Source organism: Oreochromis aureus, linkage group 22, assembly GCF_013358895.1.
Source record: "Oreochromis aureus strain Israel breed Guangdong linkage group 22, ZZ_aureus, whole genome shotgun sequence".
Taxonomy (NCBI): Eukaryota; Metazoa; Chordata; class Actinopteri; order Cichliformes; family Cichlidae; genus Oreochromis; species Oreochromis aureus.
In genome coordinates, this window is record NC_052962.1 from 11,790,654 (window position 1) to 11,805,843 (window position 15,190).

The following is a 15,190-nucleotide window of genomic DNA, read 5'->3' on the forward strand; positions in this document are numbered from 1 at the left end:
AAGTCTTTATTGCAAGTCCAGTAAGGACCACTGTAAACTGTTGAGTTGAATTTATAATCTTAAATGTTTGTATGCAGACTGCATGGTGAAAGAAAAGGCCCCACGTAGAGTAACTCCAAAAGGAGACAGGAAGTTATAGGCTTTTGAAGTTGCAGGCTTTTGCAGAAGTGAAACTGAAAGCAAAGAGAGCATGTAAGGGCGAGACACCCATAAACACACATACAGACACATATAGTGAGAGAGGTCATGACATGTACGCAGTACACAGCACGCCGCGCGCGCCCGCACGTGCACGCACACATATAGAGAGACTCATTTATATATGGGTAAGAGTGTAATTATGTTTTGCTTGCGACTGCAAAGTTGTGCCTGCATGAGTGACATTTTGTGCAGAACGTGGACCTGATGTTCCAGAAGATAAGCCTGGGCAGGATGGAGACAGGAAGCACCTGGGTTCGAAGACGATGTTCGTTTTAACTATGTTAAAAGTCATTGTGGTTTTGGAGTGACATATGCTTTGTTTGAGTCTGCCTGGTAACAGGAAGACTGCCAACCCTATAAAGTCTTTGTTCTGACTATTGTAGTTAGTTCGACGCTGAAATCTGCACAGCGGTTGAACTCACACATGTGTTCATTAAAATGTCGTCTAATTTGCACCCGGCTGGATCTGTGGTTATTTTTGGATTTCCCCTCAATATTTTGAACCTTAACAATAGCTTTATGTTAGCATGCTGTCTGTGCAAAGACGTCCAATGTTCTGTCAGCAGCTTAATGCAGTTGTTTCTGTCCTGGATACAGTTTGTATTTAACATTGTGCTCTTGTCCTTTTGTGCAATAAAAATAAAAGTCATGTCTATATTTCCACTGAAATCAGCAGATTGCAGCACAAGCCCACAGGAAAAACAGCAAAACAAAAAAGTCTTTTTGTTTGAATTTTTTTTTAAATGTGCCCAGTGTGCAGATGCAACTGAGATGACTGAACCTTACCAAATCTTTACCAAAATAATTTTTTTCTTTTGCAAAGTATTTTGGCATTAAAGGGACATTAGTACAGTACAATCTGAAAAAAAGTTTGAAATCTTACAAATCCAATTCCCCAAAAATAAAGAATAAAAAATGGGACACTGTGTAAAATGTAAATAAAAACAGAATGTCATAAACCCATATTTTATTCACAAGCAAACTCAGAAAACATATCAAATCTTTCAACAGTGAAAATGTACAATTTTAAGAAAAGCATATTTGCTCATTTTGAATTTGATGGCAGCAGTGCATTTCAAAAGATTTGGGACAGGGCCCGGAGGGTTTTCTATACCATGATGTGGCATCCTCTCCTCTTTTAACGGCAGGCCATAAACGTCTCAGGGCTGAGGAGACCAGTTGCTGAACTTTTGGAAGAAAGTTGTCCCGTTCTTGTCTGATATATGATTCTAGCTGTTCAGCAGTTCTTTTTTGGTGTATTTTTTTGTTTCACGATGCTCCAAATATTTTTTTATAGGTGAAATGTCTGGACTGCAGGCAGGCCAGTTCAGCATCAGATTCTTTTGTTACAAAGCCATGCTGTTATAATAGTAGCAGTACGCAATTTATCATTGTCTTGCTAAAATATGCAAGCGCTTGCCTGAAAAAGACATAACGTGGATGGGAGCAGATGTTTCTCTCAAACCTGTATATACCTTTTAGCACTGATGGGGCCTTTCCAGATGTGCAAACTGCCAGTTCCACAGGCACCCTCAAACCATCAGAGCCATCTGACCACAGAACACTTTTCCGCTTTGCTTCAGTCCATTTTAAATGAACTTTAGCTTAGTGAAGACAATGGCATTTCTTGATCATGTTCTCATATGGCTTCTTCTTCGCATGACAGATGTGTAAGATCTGGATGGCACAGTGAACTGTGTTCACAGTAAATGATTTCTGGAAGTGTTCCTGAGCCCGTGCAGTGATTTCCATGACAGAATCATACCTGTTTTTAATGCAGTGCTGCCTGAACATCACGGGCAACTAGTACTGAATTTCAGCCTTATCTCTTGCTCCCAGAGATTTCCCCAGATTGCTTGAATCTTATAATGATATTATGTACTGTAGATGATGAAATATTCAACATCTTCACAATTTTAAATCAAGGAACATTATTCTGAAAATGTTCCAAAATTTGTAGATGCAGTTTATTTATAGACAGATGAACCTCTGAGGAACTCTGCCTCTCTAAGATGCTCTTTTAATTTACTGACCTGTTGTTCTATTGTGAATAAAATATGGGTCTATGAGATCATTACGTTCTTGTTTGATCTGATTTTACAGAGTCCCAACATTTTTGGAACTGTGGCTGCACAATTCAAAGGGAAATCTCATAATTTAGTATCGCCTCAGTCAAATTATCCTCTTCTGTGAGTTAAAGTTAAAAGTGCTGGTATTGCACACTCCTGTGCACACAATTTCAAATATCTCATTTCTGTATGTGAATAGTAACTAAAACATAATGACGGCTGAACGTCTGTGGATATCCGATTTTGCAGGATTTGTCATTTTAAGAAGTGGTTTTAATGAACAAAAAAGGACCTAATGAATAACAAAAACAAAATCCTTTGCAGAAAAACTCTCATAAATAAACCATAATTTCTTAATTAAGTGCATTTTATTCTCTGTCACAATTCTGGGATACATAATTTACATTTCTGAAGTTCCCATGCTATTTTGTTATACACCTTTCATTTAATATCCAGTTGTACATTTCACAGGTGGAGCTTGAATGTCAGTGATCTCTGTATTAACCCACAATTTCTGCAGCTTATTTACACTCACACAGGTTTAAGCCTTCAAGGCTAGACACAAATAAAGTTATTATAGGTTTCAGGGCTGTCTAGGTGTGTAAAATTAAAGATGAGAGGAAATGAATTATGTAAGTTAGCTTGTTTCACAGCTATTCTGCTCTGCATGTTGCTACATCTTAATTCTTTCCAGAGGCAATAATGGAATAACTCACACACCAACACACGCACACACCAATGCACAGGAACAGCAGGCAGTTTGGTAAAATCGGTTCACTGGTAACAGGAGGCTAATACAATAGGAGAGGATGTAAGGGATTACAGATTGTGTATGCAGATAATGCTGTTAGATGCTAGATAACAGGATGTCTCTGCCTAAATGTTCTGCTTTAGGCGAGAGGCACTGCATTTTCTTTATATAGCACCAGAATCTGTCATGGCGACAGCTACTCCATCTTCTTCTTTCCTTTTTCTGTCCCTGTATCATTAAGGATGTGCATACCAACCTCTTCTAACCATCCTGCACCTGTTCACCAGCCATCACTATTGAGTTTCCCATTTCTGCTCATCATCTGTTCAAATCTAACTGGATCTGCCTTCTCAGCAATTCCTCGGTAGTAGCGGGTATATTGAGGGCAGCCTGCATGTTTTATTACTACCTACCTGCTTCAGCCTGGTAAATTTGCTGGTGACTATAACACTGCACTAGATCTATGGTGGTAAAGGCTGTTTGTGAATCTGCTTTTGACTACAAAATCTGTTGTTCCACCCCCAAGTTAAGTGCTTCGTGTTTTTTTTTTTTTTTCATATAATCTGCATGCAGAAATCCAATTAACTTACTCACCTTTATGCCGTGTATGTGCATCATAAACATGTGTGTCTTAGTGTGCACTCTGGCGTGCTCTTGAGACGGAGGCAGGTACGGGTAGTGAGATATTTGTCAGAAAGCAGGGAGATCAATAACATCCTGAAAAGAGAGCAACCTCAGGGATACAATTGCTCCACTTGAAGGGAAAGGAGAGAGGAATACAGAAACTATTGCATATGTTTATCAAAACAGTGGATTTCAACAGGGGATAGCAATCTATTTTTCAGCACATTTGGTGAAAACGATACAACACAAACATCTGAAATGTGTGGGGGGTTTCAATGCTCAAAGAAAATACACATTAAAAATATTTATATCAACAGAAGCGTGTCAATTTGGCCAGCATAAACCTAACTTTTCTCTGAGTATTGCAAAGTCAGGAACAGGCAGGATCACACACTAACTCACCACTGGAACCACTGGTCTTTCTTCTTCTTTACATAACTAATAGTTAGTCTCCTAAAATATACTTTGTGCAAAATCGAAACGATTGTTATGCTATTTCATTTTTCCTACTTTATGATTGCCTACAAATGAAAATTGTTAATATAACATGTCATTGAAACATTCAGCAACCCTGGATCACATGTTAGTGGCCTTGAGTTCACCCATCTCATCCTTTGGCCGGTTGCGTTCCCAGCCTTGGCGAATGCGCATGAGCGGACGGTTCACACAGGGGAGGACGAGGATCAGCTTGAGCACCAGTGTCACCGAAGGAACAATTAGACAGAGCATGGAGCCCGGAGGAGTGTACCATTTATACGTAGAGGTGCGAAGGAATTTATTCCAGGCATAAATGTAGCAATGTGCAGTGCAGAGAAACAGAGTCAGATGGCCCAGCGTCGACTGTGGGGAAAAAGAAACACACACACAAAATGGTAAAAATTAAAGATTAAAAACGAAAGAGTTAGACAAGAAGACTGTTACCTCTCTGTTATCTGTTAAGTAAACATGAAGCTAGCAATGAGTTTAGTAAGTCGATAATAACAATTTTATTTCAATAGCACTGATCAACATCACAAAATTACAGAACATAAAAGCAAAAGTTAATCAAACACAAGTCTGAAAATACGGGTTTAGCTTAGCTTAGCAAAAATCCTGGAAATGGATGGAACTTTTGTCCAAAGGTAGAAGGTTTTTTAAAAAAGCTAAATAACTGGTGAGGTTTAGAGGCGCTCAGTTTTGTTGTGACAGTATTTGCTTTCTCCTTTTGTCATGCTACACTAAGCTAGGATAAGTCAACCCTAAGCTGGTATTGGCAAATTTACCACACAGACAAACTAATGGTATCAATTGTCTCACCTAACTCTGTGGAAGAAATAGAATGAGAATGAGAATGAGCTATCTCCCAAATTACCAAACTATCCTTGGAAATGCTTTATGCTGAATTTAAGACTGACATGCACAGACGCAGACATAATAACAAACAACCTAGTGCATAATGTGCCTCCATTTCCATTTTTTAGCATTTGCAATAAGGGCAAACAGCAGAGAAACCAAACAGTGCTATTGCTATGGCGCAGTAATAAACCGTGCCCCTGTGTGATGACGATAAGGGATCTTGCACCTACTTGCACCTTATTAAACCAGTGGAGAGCAAATATCATATTACACAGTGTCCTAGCATTTTTGGGTATTTGCTTGTATTCAGGGCTTTATATTCCCATGTTGACAACAGTGATCACAACTAGAAGCAAAAAGTAAGCTTATGTAAGCATATTATTGTTATTTCATGTCTTATTTCATAACTCTCCTCACTAGATCATAAGAATTATTTTGACTTTCACCTCCATCTCTGAGTACCATTCACTGTCTGAGGTCTATCTATGGACCTGACCTTTACACAAATGGGCCTGTGACCTCTATTAAAAATCTTCTCACTGGAGGATTATACCAGGTATCATAATTCTATTTAATGAATAACTTAACATTTAAAATCCTTGGCTAAAGTCTTCCTAGCTCTCCCTCTGTGTGCCTGTGTTAGGCAGCTAGTTAACTAGGCTCTGGGGAGAAGAGTGCCAGTGACATATTGCTATATTGCTTTTACAACACTTTAATAACTGATAAAATCTTAGAAGTTCTAAATGTAGATTATCTAGAAGGCTCTAAAATATGCCTTCACTGATATGAAACACATGACTGATAAAGAGTGAGAGTTTAAAGGTGTGCATGAGCATATACATGTTCAAACACAGCACATACATATGAAGGACTGTGCATTTTTATCTGCACTGACCTGAACGAAGCTGAACTCTCTCCAGCTGAGAGTGCCTCCCACCGAGGGCAAGGATGTTAGCCCCAGCAGGACAAAAAGAAAGAAGCCCAGGATTCCCAGTGCAAATAATGAGTCTGCGCCCCATGCCTTGGTATTGTCAAAGTAAAATGGAGTGGTGTTATTGTTCTTCATCTTAAAGGAAGAGAGAAAAGTGGAGGGACTGTTATTGCAGTGAATGTTCTACATGTACATATAAGCTTTATTTAATATTTCTCTTTGTGCAGGATTGCAGAAACACTCCAATCAGTTTGCACTAGCCTGCTGCACTGTACCTCATTCACCACACTGGAGATGACTTTGTGTCTGTTAGGGTAGCGGACAGGAATGAGTAATGTGTAGATAACATGGAGAAACGCAAAGCCTAGTGCAAGAAGACCCATCTGTTTCCTGCACAGCATCCAGCGATCTAGCCAGTTGGGGAAACGCCTGGAACATGGGAAAACAAGTTAGGCACTTTACGCTGCAAAAATCATGCAATTTTGTTTTTACATTGTACCAGTAATGAAAATGTTTATGTTTGATGCCTGACCTGTACTTGGTCCCTCTGTAGAGCTGAAGGAACCCAGCTATAGCTCCGGGGAGGTAGCAGAGCGCCAGCATAATGAGGGACATGATTGGAGACACCTGACACATGGAAAATAAAAACACAATGAGAAATGTAAAATACCGTTTTACAAGCAACTAAACAAAGAGGGGCATATCTTTACCTTGTTGGCCAGGGATATCATTATGCGGTAGGAGATATCTTCATCATTTTCCACATATGCATAGATGATATCTCTAATAAGCAAATACAAGAAAAAGAAGGCAGAGAGACCGACAGCCACGTACAAAGGCATCCTCCACTCTGGGAACAGCTGCAGAGGGAAGTCCTCCACCTCTTTAGCAGCTGACAGGGACCCTTTGTCCACAACAGTGAGGCCTAGTTTGGTGGCCATCTCTGCCACGTCCCGTTTTGCTTCTTCATTGTTCCCACACAGGTACACCTGGGGCATAAATAGAAACATTCTATAAATGTGTATTTCTCCAAAAGCATAAAGCTTGTCACAAATATAAAGTTACATTTGTTTAAAGGTTTAAAAAATTCTAGCTAAGCTTTGCACTGCAGGTTTTATCAAAGACTCCTGAAACAGGAATAAATGATGCTTTTGTTGGGGGCTTTTCAGCCGGCAGTTTGGTTCTCTAATGAGTATTAAGGCAGCAGGACAGCATATGTGCGACTGACTCAAAAACCTACACCTTCTGCATTCATGTCTGCAGGCAGAAGCATTTTTACCAGTGCAACAGCGTGGACCATTAATCTGTTCTTAGTCGCTTTTGACCAAAATGGAAGATGATGCGGTTTTAGTTGTCTGTGAAGTTTCATCGTGTCACGTATCTTTTCTTTGCAGTTACAAACTGTATTAGTTGGCAAATTGATGAAAGCAGTCCTAAAATAATAATATTCATATTATTATTTTAGGACTGCTTTTATTAATTTTTTCTCTCAGCACATTCTAATGATCTGTGTTTGTATTACTAATAGATGACTCACCCCCCCCCCGATTCGAATATCTAGTGAATGACTGCACAGCTACACCTACAGTGTGTGTCGACAGAATTACTCCTGTTTTGTTTGCTTCTGCCGCTTCTTCATTATTTTGGGAAGAAGCCCCTGAAAATGTATGACTATGTAAGCACACGTGCCTACTTTATATACATATGCTGCTCAATATGTAATCCCATTCTAGATCTCAGCATGCTGAAGCTTATTACTGCACTCACAGCTCTGTGATAAGACGATTAACTTGTTTGTAAAAGGCGAGAACTAGCGAGAGCTAGAGAGTGTGTGACAGAGAGAGAGCAGTTTGACAGGCATATAGGAGAGTCAGTGGGATTGAGCAGTTTTCCCCAGGTGTGTGTGTGTAAGTGGACCGGGCAGCCAGCCATGTCTCCCTACATTACTGCACCAGTAACAGCAGGGGACAGCCGACAGACTAAATCTCCATCTGAATGTAAATGTGACAGAGCCACAGCCCCGCTGTGGATCTAATCAAATTGCTGGCTGGGGAATAGCACACACTTAAAAGCATGAGTGTGTGTGGATATATACTGTAACTACATATGCACTGATAAAGAAACACATATTCAAGCACACACACCCTCTTTTCTCGCACAGCTACCTGTTTTCAAAGAAATAGAACACTGCAGTGGTTTGTGTGTGTGTACGTGCACATGTATGGGGGCTTGTTTGTGTTGAAGAGGATTTGAGACAGATTCAGGTTTGGTCTCCAGAGGTTCGAGCATGTTTGTGTTTCTCTTTGTAGCCGTGAAACAGAAGCTGCAATAAACACTGGTCTTTCAACTTTGCAAGATCATGAAGTGTGCTTGTTTGTGTATTTTTACAAGCGCTGCCCTCATTTTCTCTCGCATTGTTATGGTAAGACAGCAAAATCAATAATCAGCAGCAACAAAACTGAAATCAATTGCTTCCCTAAATTTTGCATGGCGTATGGTGAAGCAATCTCCTGTTATTAAGCAGTCCAAGAGACATTTTTTCCCATCGCATTACAGAAAATGCTGAAAGCAGATGTTATTTTGTAGTTTGAAGTCAAACATTTCTCATGATGATCAGATCAATTTAGTAATCTCCTCTTTCTGTTAGTGCTTTGTTTGTATCTTTATTCTAGTCAGCCAAAGTCTTCCTTAAGGCTCGGAAGCTTCCTGACTCTGTTTCATCTTGAGCCTGCTGACATCTTTTTAACAGATCCCTTACTTCTACTCTTGTCTTACCTGTCTTCCTGCCAGAAGTCCATTCTGCAGGGCCCAGGCAGACAGGGTGTTAAGGCCTTTCACTACGGCCGCTTTAGGGACCAGCCTAGAGAACACACTGAAAGGACTTTAGTTGCTATTGTTTCCTTTACAAAGACGCCCAGGGGAAAGGAAAAGTCTCAAAATGATGAGAATCAATGTTTCCACTTCAACCGAATGGATACACAGCAGGCTCATCTGTCAATGGAGCTGCAACCACTTGATTTCTTTCACTACTTTAGGATTCAGTGGAGAGTTTTGATCTCTCATTTTCCAAGTGGTCTTTAGGAGCATTTTCCACAACAATGTCATTCTCACATAGATTTGTAATAAGCACAGTTGCAAAGAAAGAAAAAGATATTTCTGACAACAAATAAAGATTTATCAGGAAAAAGGTTAGGCTCCCTTGGTGAACAGAAGGAATGACTTGCATGCACAGTGTATTTATGAATGAGAGACTCTTTATTTCTTTTCCACACTTTTGAGGGCGTATGTTACCTCTGCAAGTAGACGGCATTTGCTTCCATGTACATGTCTTTCTTCAAGTTGTTACTGAGGTCCACCAGCACCTTGAAATAAATCCATCAGCATTGATAAAGTAGAGAAAAAAAAATAAAGTAGTTAGAATAGTTGTCATTTATTTCATGCACATCCTTTTACAAAAATCATGTGAATAATTCCGTTAAGATGTGAACAACAGAAAACACTGACATTACACACACATAAGGTGTGACTGGATAACGTTATGTTTTTGTGTAGCACCTCTTGTCCGCCCTCCTGCATTCATTTGCCATGATTACATGTCAGTAGCCTCTGGTTCTTTCTCCTGTATTTTATGCTTTCTCCTCTCTCCGTACCTTTTTGGAGATGTGTCTCGATCTATAGGTGCTCGGTTTTGACCTGTGGTTACTGTCCCTGCAAACCTGCTCACTATTTGTTATTTTTCAAGTGCTCATTTTTTTTCTCTCTCCACTCTCCTGTCACCCCGACCGTTTCAGACAGACAGCCCCTCAGCCTGAATTTGGTTCAGTCAGAGGTTCTTCCTCAAGAGGGATTTGTTCAGTGTCTTTCTGTAATACTGTAAGGTCTAGAGCCAACTAAACTGCCCTGAGATAACATGTGGTTAAAAAACACACACACAAAAAAAAAATACTAATAATTTTGTCTCTGAATTGCTTTCCTTGAAATTTTTGTTTCCACTTCAAATATTTCTTAATAATGGGGCATTTTGGTCTGCTTGTGTTTTTAATTTCCTGAGTTATTTTTGTAGTTTATTTTTATTATTTATTTTTTAATTTTTGTGTTTTTTTTTCTTTATCATGTGCTAAAATGTAATATTCTCACATGTAACTTGGCCATTCATTAAAAATGTTAATAGGTATTATTATTATTATTATTATTATTAAAATACTACTGTATGGCATTAGTTGTTGTTAAGATTTAATCCTTAAATCATGCTGCACATAAAAGTTACAAAGTAGCATAATCATCTTAGCAGAATTTAATTGATAAAACAATGCAAACTTAAAAGTAATAGTTTTTTCATGTCTTTTTATCTGTAACAGAACTAAAGCAATGCTAATATTTAATGTTTTTTAACAATTCAGAACATTTACTGAGGAAAACTTTGTGGTTAATGTCTTGAGGACAAACTGTTCCACAATCCAACTGAGCGCAGAGGTGTCAAGCAAAGTAATAAACTTCAGAGATGTTGAGATTGTCATTGTAAAGCGCTTTGGGTGCCTTGAAAAGCGCTATATAAATCCAATGCATTATTATTATTATTATTATTATTTTAAAAAGACATCCACTCCACTATCCTACACTAATACAGTTTGTAATGTCCTTGTTTCATTATTAAATTGCTCATGATTAATAGAATAGTTTTTTTCATAAATCATTGTCATGGATTACCTACATAAACATACAAAAAGCCCATTTTCAGACGTCCTCACTCCTGTCTTACAACAGCACTTTGCTTTATCCAGTGCGAATGTGTTTGTAGGTTCAATTACAGTCTCAAAATACTTCAGAGGCTCAGATTGACCAATTTATTGCTTCTTTAATCAGCTGTGCTAACACCAGTTAGACTTTTAACATAATAAACTTGCATTAGGTAACGCTGTTATAAAAATGAGTTATGATTAATCAATCATTGATTGTCATGAGGTCATCGTTTTCTTTTCAAAGACAAGAAAATGTCTACATTTTTAAGTGGAAATGTTCTTGTGACATAATACCATCATATATTTCATATTGTTGTTGAAAAGAATTCATTGCTAGCCAACAACATTTAGGGTTAGGGTTTAGATGATGTGTCTCTAAAAATGATTTCCTTAATATATGAATGACACAGTAGTTAATATTTTTATGTTCTCTCAAATAACATGAATTATTACTGACAAATCACCATGATAATTCCATGAAAATGTCATTGTTTAAACTCTTGCTGTCATGTTTCCCATGTGGGAACAAGTATAATGACCTATGTGTACACAATATGTTAAATATTGTTTCCAGGCCAGTTGGCAAATACAAATGTAGAAATGATGATTCACAGAAAGAAAGAAAGAAACTCAAAAAATCTGAAATCTGTTTTAGTTATTTACTGGGATACTTAGTAGAGTCTGACTCAACTAATAAGCTGTTAGTAGCCACTCAGGGTGTTGTGTATCTTTTTGCTTCCAATTTTAACTTTGGACTCAACTAACCTTTCTTTCAAGCTGAGGTGCCATCTTCTCCAGAAATTCATAGTGTTCTCTGTGAACACAAATGAAGATCAGCTTGGCAGACCGGGCTGATTCTTCATGGGTCATCACCTGCACAAAACACAGGACAGAACATGTTTGAGATGCGTACAGTAATGTTTCTAAATTTAAAAAACTCTAAGTTCAATATAATGCCATAAGGCATACCTGAGCTCCCTGAGGCAAGGGGCCACAGCTGTGAGGTGTGCGGCTGCCATACAGCACCCTGTAGCCGCACTGGAGCAGACGCAGGCCCAGAGAGCGTCCTAAGTCCCCAGTCCCAAAGATACACATGAGCTCAGGCTCAGGGCTCATGTTCTTCGATATGTCTATTTCCACAGTCATGATCACACACTGAGTTTGGATGGTCAGTGTTACCTGCGTATTTATATTGTTTTGGAATCTGACCTATACACTGCCTCTCCCACTTGTCTTTGTCTTGTGCTTGGTTTGTCTTTTAACTCCGTTAACCTCCGTGTGCGTAATGGAGTTATTATAGGTGTTTATTACACCTGCAATCAACATCTGAAATCACGCGTGTTGGAATGCAGTACAACTCATATCTGTGTTTTGGTTCTGTCAGTCAGCTATTGACTGACAGAGCAAGACTTTGAACTCTAAATTAACTGTATGGGGAGCCATCTGCACTCTGCAGCAGTAACATTAACCTCAGATTCACACTTTTTTAACATTTCATCATTCTTAGAAACGCCGACTGCTTTATCTACCTAGTTCAGCCAGAATTTGACTTTTACATTTGGTAATAAAAAAAATCTTTTGCTGTTGCTTTCCAGTGCTGCCTTATTCTATTTCTTCTGTTTCCACTCTAGACATGATGCCATGTGGGAAATCCTGGCCCACAGATTCATTATCATTTCAAAACCCGCTGTTCCAACCAAACAACCGGGAAGAGAATTTCTGCAAATTTAGTGTTCATGTCCCCATGGCTAAAACATCTGCAAAGTTGTGACACGAACAGACTCAGTAGAGCATAAATGAAGCTTGGCACATATGTAAGTGTTTTGCGTGTGGCTGCTTTGCTTTGTATGAATGCATGGGTCTGTTTGCAACTGTCAGTTGGTGTATATATGTGTGTGTGGTCGAGCGTGTGTGTGTGCGTATCTGTGCACTGAAATGGGTCAGGACGATCGGAGCTGAACAGAGTCCCAGCTGTGATGTGAGGTACCAAGGGAGTTGGCTTTGTGTAGACAGAGTGACTACCTGGCTATAGAAATGACACACAGCATCACATCAACTTCAACTATTTGCACAAAAATATACTCGTCTCCATAAAAGCAGCCTCATTCAAATAACAATATACATATACATAGCCAGAAATATTTATGGCAGACAAGCAGCATGTTACCTCGGGAGCTTTTACACTCAAGTCCATAACCAAAGCATTAATGTCTACCAGGGGGTATATCACAGCAAAATGAGAAATCATTTTATGCCTAACCTTTAAGGCAGTGGTTCCCAAACTTTTTTTGCTGGGCCCCCCTTGTTTTACAAGAAAAATGTTCGCCCCCCCACCCACCCACGCGCGCACGCACACGCACACGCACAAACACATCCTTCAACCACACACACCCATATTTTGCTCCATTGCGGTTTATTTCACACCTCAAACATTTAGTAAACAATTAAGCAAATACAAATAATCTGCAATGAATTACAGGTAGTAAGAAAATAAACTACCAACTCTTTTACAATCCGTCCGCACCTACACGGGTATTTTTGAAAACGCAGCTGTTTCGGCCACATGTAAACGGCGTATCGAATCACCGAGAACGGAGATTTTTTAAAACTCCTTTTTTTGCGTTTACGTGTGGACGAGGAATACAGAGTTTGTCACGCAATGTCAAAGGTATGTGCCCTTTTTCACGTCACGCTGTGCGCCACGTTATTGTTTACATGGGATAAATTGCAGAATGGCAGATAGAGACAAAATACTGTTAATCTGACTCTGCAGGTTTTACACGCTTACATATACAGGCAGCTACTGTCCCTGCATTTAGAAAGGCAGAGGCATCACGGTGTAATTATTTTACATGTAGTTGGTTTTTTTTCCTGTGTAATAATGTTCAACATTGCTATCAATACGTTTTTCAAAAAATCCCTCTGCAAAATGGGTTCAAAAACATAAACAACTGTGGGATACTGTTTGTCCGTGATTTGGAGAGCCCAGCGCTGCTCCCGACAAGGGAAAACTAATTCTGCAGGGGAGACCTACCTCGGCACTTGTGCAGGTGAAACCAAAGTGAAGATATGCTTCACCATATTTTCTAGTCTTTGGCTTAGAATGAAGTTGGTTTGGAAACATATTCAGCGATGCTTGATCTCCTGCTTTGCGTTTGTGTGGGCGCCCCGTGCTAGCAGTGTCTAAGCGTTGTTTTTTGTTTTTGTTTTTTTTTTCCTTTTCATGCCGCGCCCCCCCTCCAATGGCTCTGCGCCCCCCCTAGGGGGCGGGCCCCACACTTTGGGAACGTCTGCTTTAAGGCATCCATTCACTTGTAGCACTGTTAGAATAGACCTGATAGCAGATCCACTTCGATGACTCATTTACTAGCTCTGCCTCCAGGACAACTCTCTTTTCACGTCCCCTTCTTTCTCTTTTTCTCTCTTTGCATCGCCACTCAGCCCTCTCCTCCAAAGTCTGCGTTCTTTCTGTGCACTCAGTTCCTAGTGCTCTCCCACCTCTTTTAGCTTTCTCTAAGTTAATAATTATTGAACCCACCGAGTAAATTAAACCGACGTTGGCTTTAATTATGCTGTCCAAGGCCATGACTGTCTATCAGAGAAAGTTAGGTAACCTTCAAGAATAGTTCTTTGCACCTAACGTTATCAGTTTAAGTTTTTCACACATGCACACAGCTCTTTCAAGTAAGTATTTCATCATTAGTGACTGTAAATAGCTCTTGATATGTTTGTCTATATATGTGGTTGATTTGGCTATTCGTGTTTTATAGATTCCAGAAAAATGTGAAATTCTCACATGTCATTCACATGGGGCAGCAAATATGTCCCAGGAATAGAAGAAGAGAAACAGAGCTGAAAGAATTCATCACTTTATACTCTTTTGAAGTGACTAAGCAAAGACAGTTAGCACCAGTGTTGCCAAGTCCGTAATTTCCCACAGAACTGGGCTACTTTTGAAGTCTTGCCACGGGGTGAATTTACGGTCCACTTGTTGGGTAGACCTAATTTGCATGAAAATTACATGAATATCTATAAATAACCACACATAAGTTACATGAAACAATGAATTTATACTCAGATCCTGCTAAATCAACCGCAGATCAGGTCAACATGTAAACAATTCCAGCTACATTCAACCACACACAGTATGCCATAATTGCTGCACAGTGTGGGCACTAAGCTAGTTTTGTCACAGTCGTGTCTAAGGATGGGAAATGAAAGAATTAAGCAATTCCAATTGTATTCTTGATATCAGTTATCAGTTTTGATTCCTTATTGATTTTCTTATAGATTCTCAATGAGTTCTCTCACCATCAGCTCTAAGCAGCACATCAAACGCATCACATTTGTGCAAATGAATTGCACAATGTGGGTCAAATGTTTGCACATGTTGGAGGTACTTACCCTCTTTATTGTGATCAGTGTTGGGGTTGTTGCTCAAAAAATTATTTAAACATAGAACAGTAATAGTAAGTAATTCAGTACTTTACTTAATTACTCAGAGGAAAAACTGGTTTTGTTACCTGTTAAAGTTCAGGGT

General features: G+C 39.3%; 1 protein-coding gene across 2 annotated transcripts; it reads right to left on the bottom strand.

Annotated features, from left to right (window-relative positions):
* Nucleotides 1–2,643: 2,643 nt before the first annotated feature.
* Nucleotides 2,644–12,933, bottom strand: LOC116326578 (metalloreductase STEAP4-like). 2 transcript variants are annotated; one of them, XM_039605475.1, is made up of 9 exons: nucleotides 11,620–12,933; nucleotides 11,416–11,523; nucleotides 9,203–9,273; nucleotides 8,687–8,771; nucleotides 6,622–6,900; nucleotides 6,444–6,538; nucleotides 6,187–6,340; nucleotides 5,876–6,046; nucleotides 2,644–4,485 (listed from the first exon to the last, which is right to left on the bottom strand). In XM_039605475.1, the coding sequence occupies exons 1-9, from the start codon at nucleotides 11,794–11,796 to the stop codon at nucleotides 4,222–4,224; spliced, it is 1,404 nt and encodes a 467-aa protein (XP_039461409.1). In that variant the 5' UTR covers nucleotides 11,797–12,933; the 3' UTR covers nucleotides 2,644–4,221. The 2 variants fall into 2 exon arrangements, with proteins under 2 accessions (XP_039461409.1, XP_039461410.1); XM_039605476.1 differs by having other exon boundaries at nucleotides 8,687–8,783; nucleotides 11,416–11,665.
* Nucleotides 12,934–15,190: the final 2,257 nt, after the last annotated feature.

Coding starts and splice junctions, on each gene's coding strand:
- LOC116326578 (XM_039605475.1), bottom strand. CDS start 11,796: ATGACTGTGGAAATAGACATATCGAAGAACATGAGCCCTGAGCCTGAG. Junction 9,274..11,415: donor CACCTCAGCTTGAAAGAAAG/GTTAGTTGAGTC, acceptor ATTTATTTCAAG/GTGCTGGTGGACCTCAGTAA. Junction 8,772..9,202: donor AATGCCGTCTACTTGCAGAG/GTAACATACGCC, acceptor TGTGTTCTCTAG/GCTGGTCCCTAAAGCGGCCG.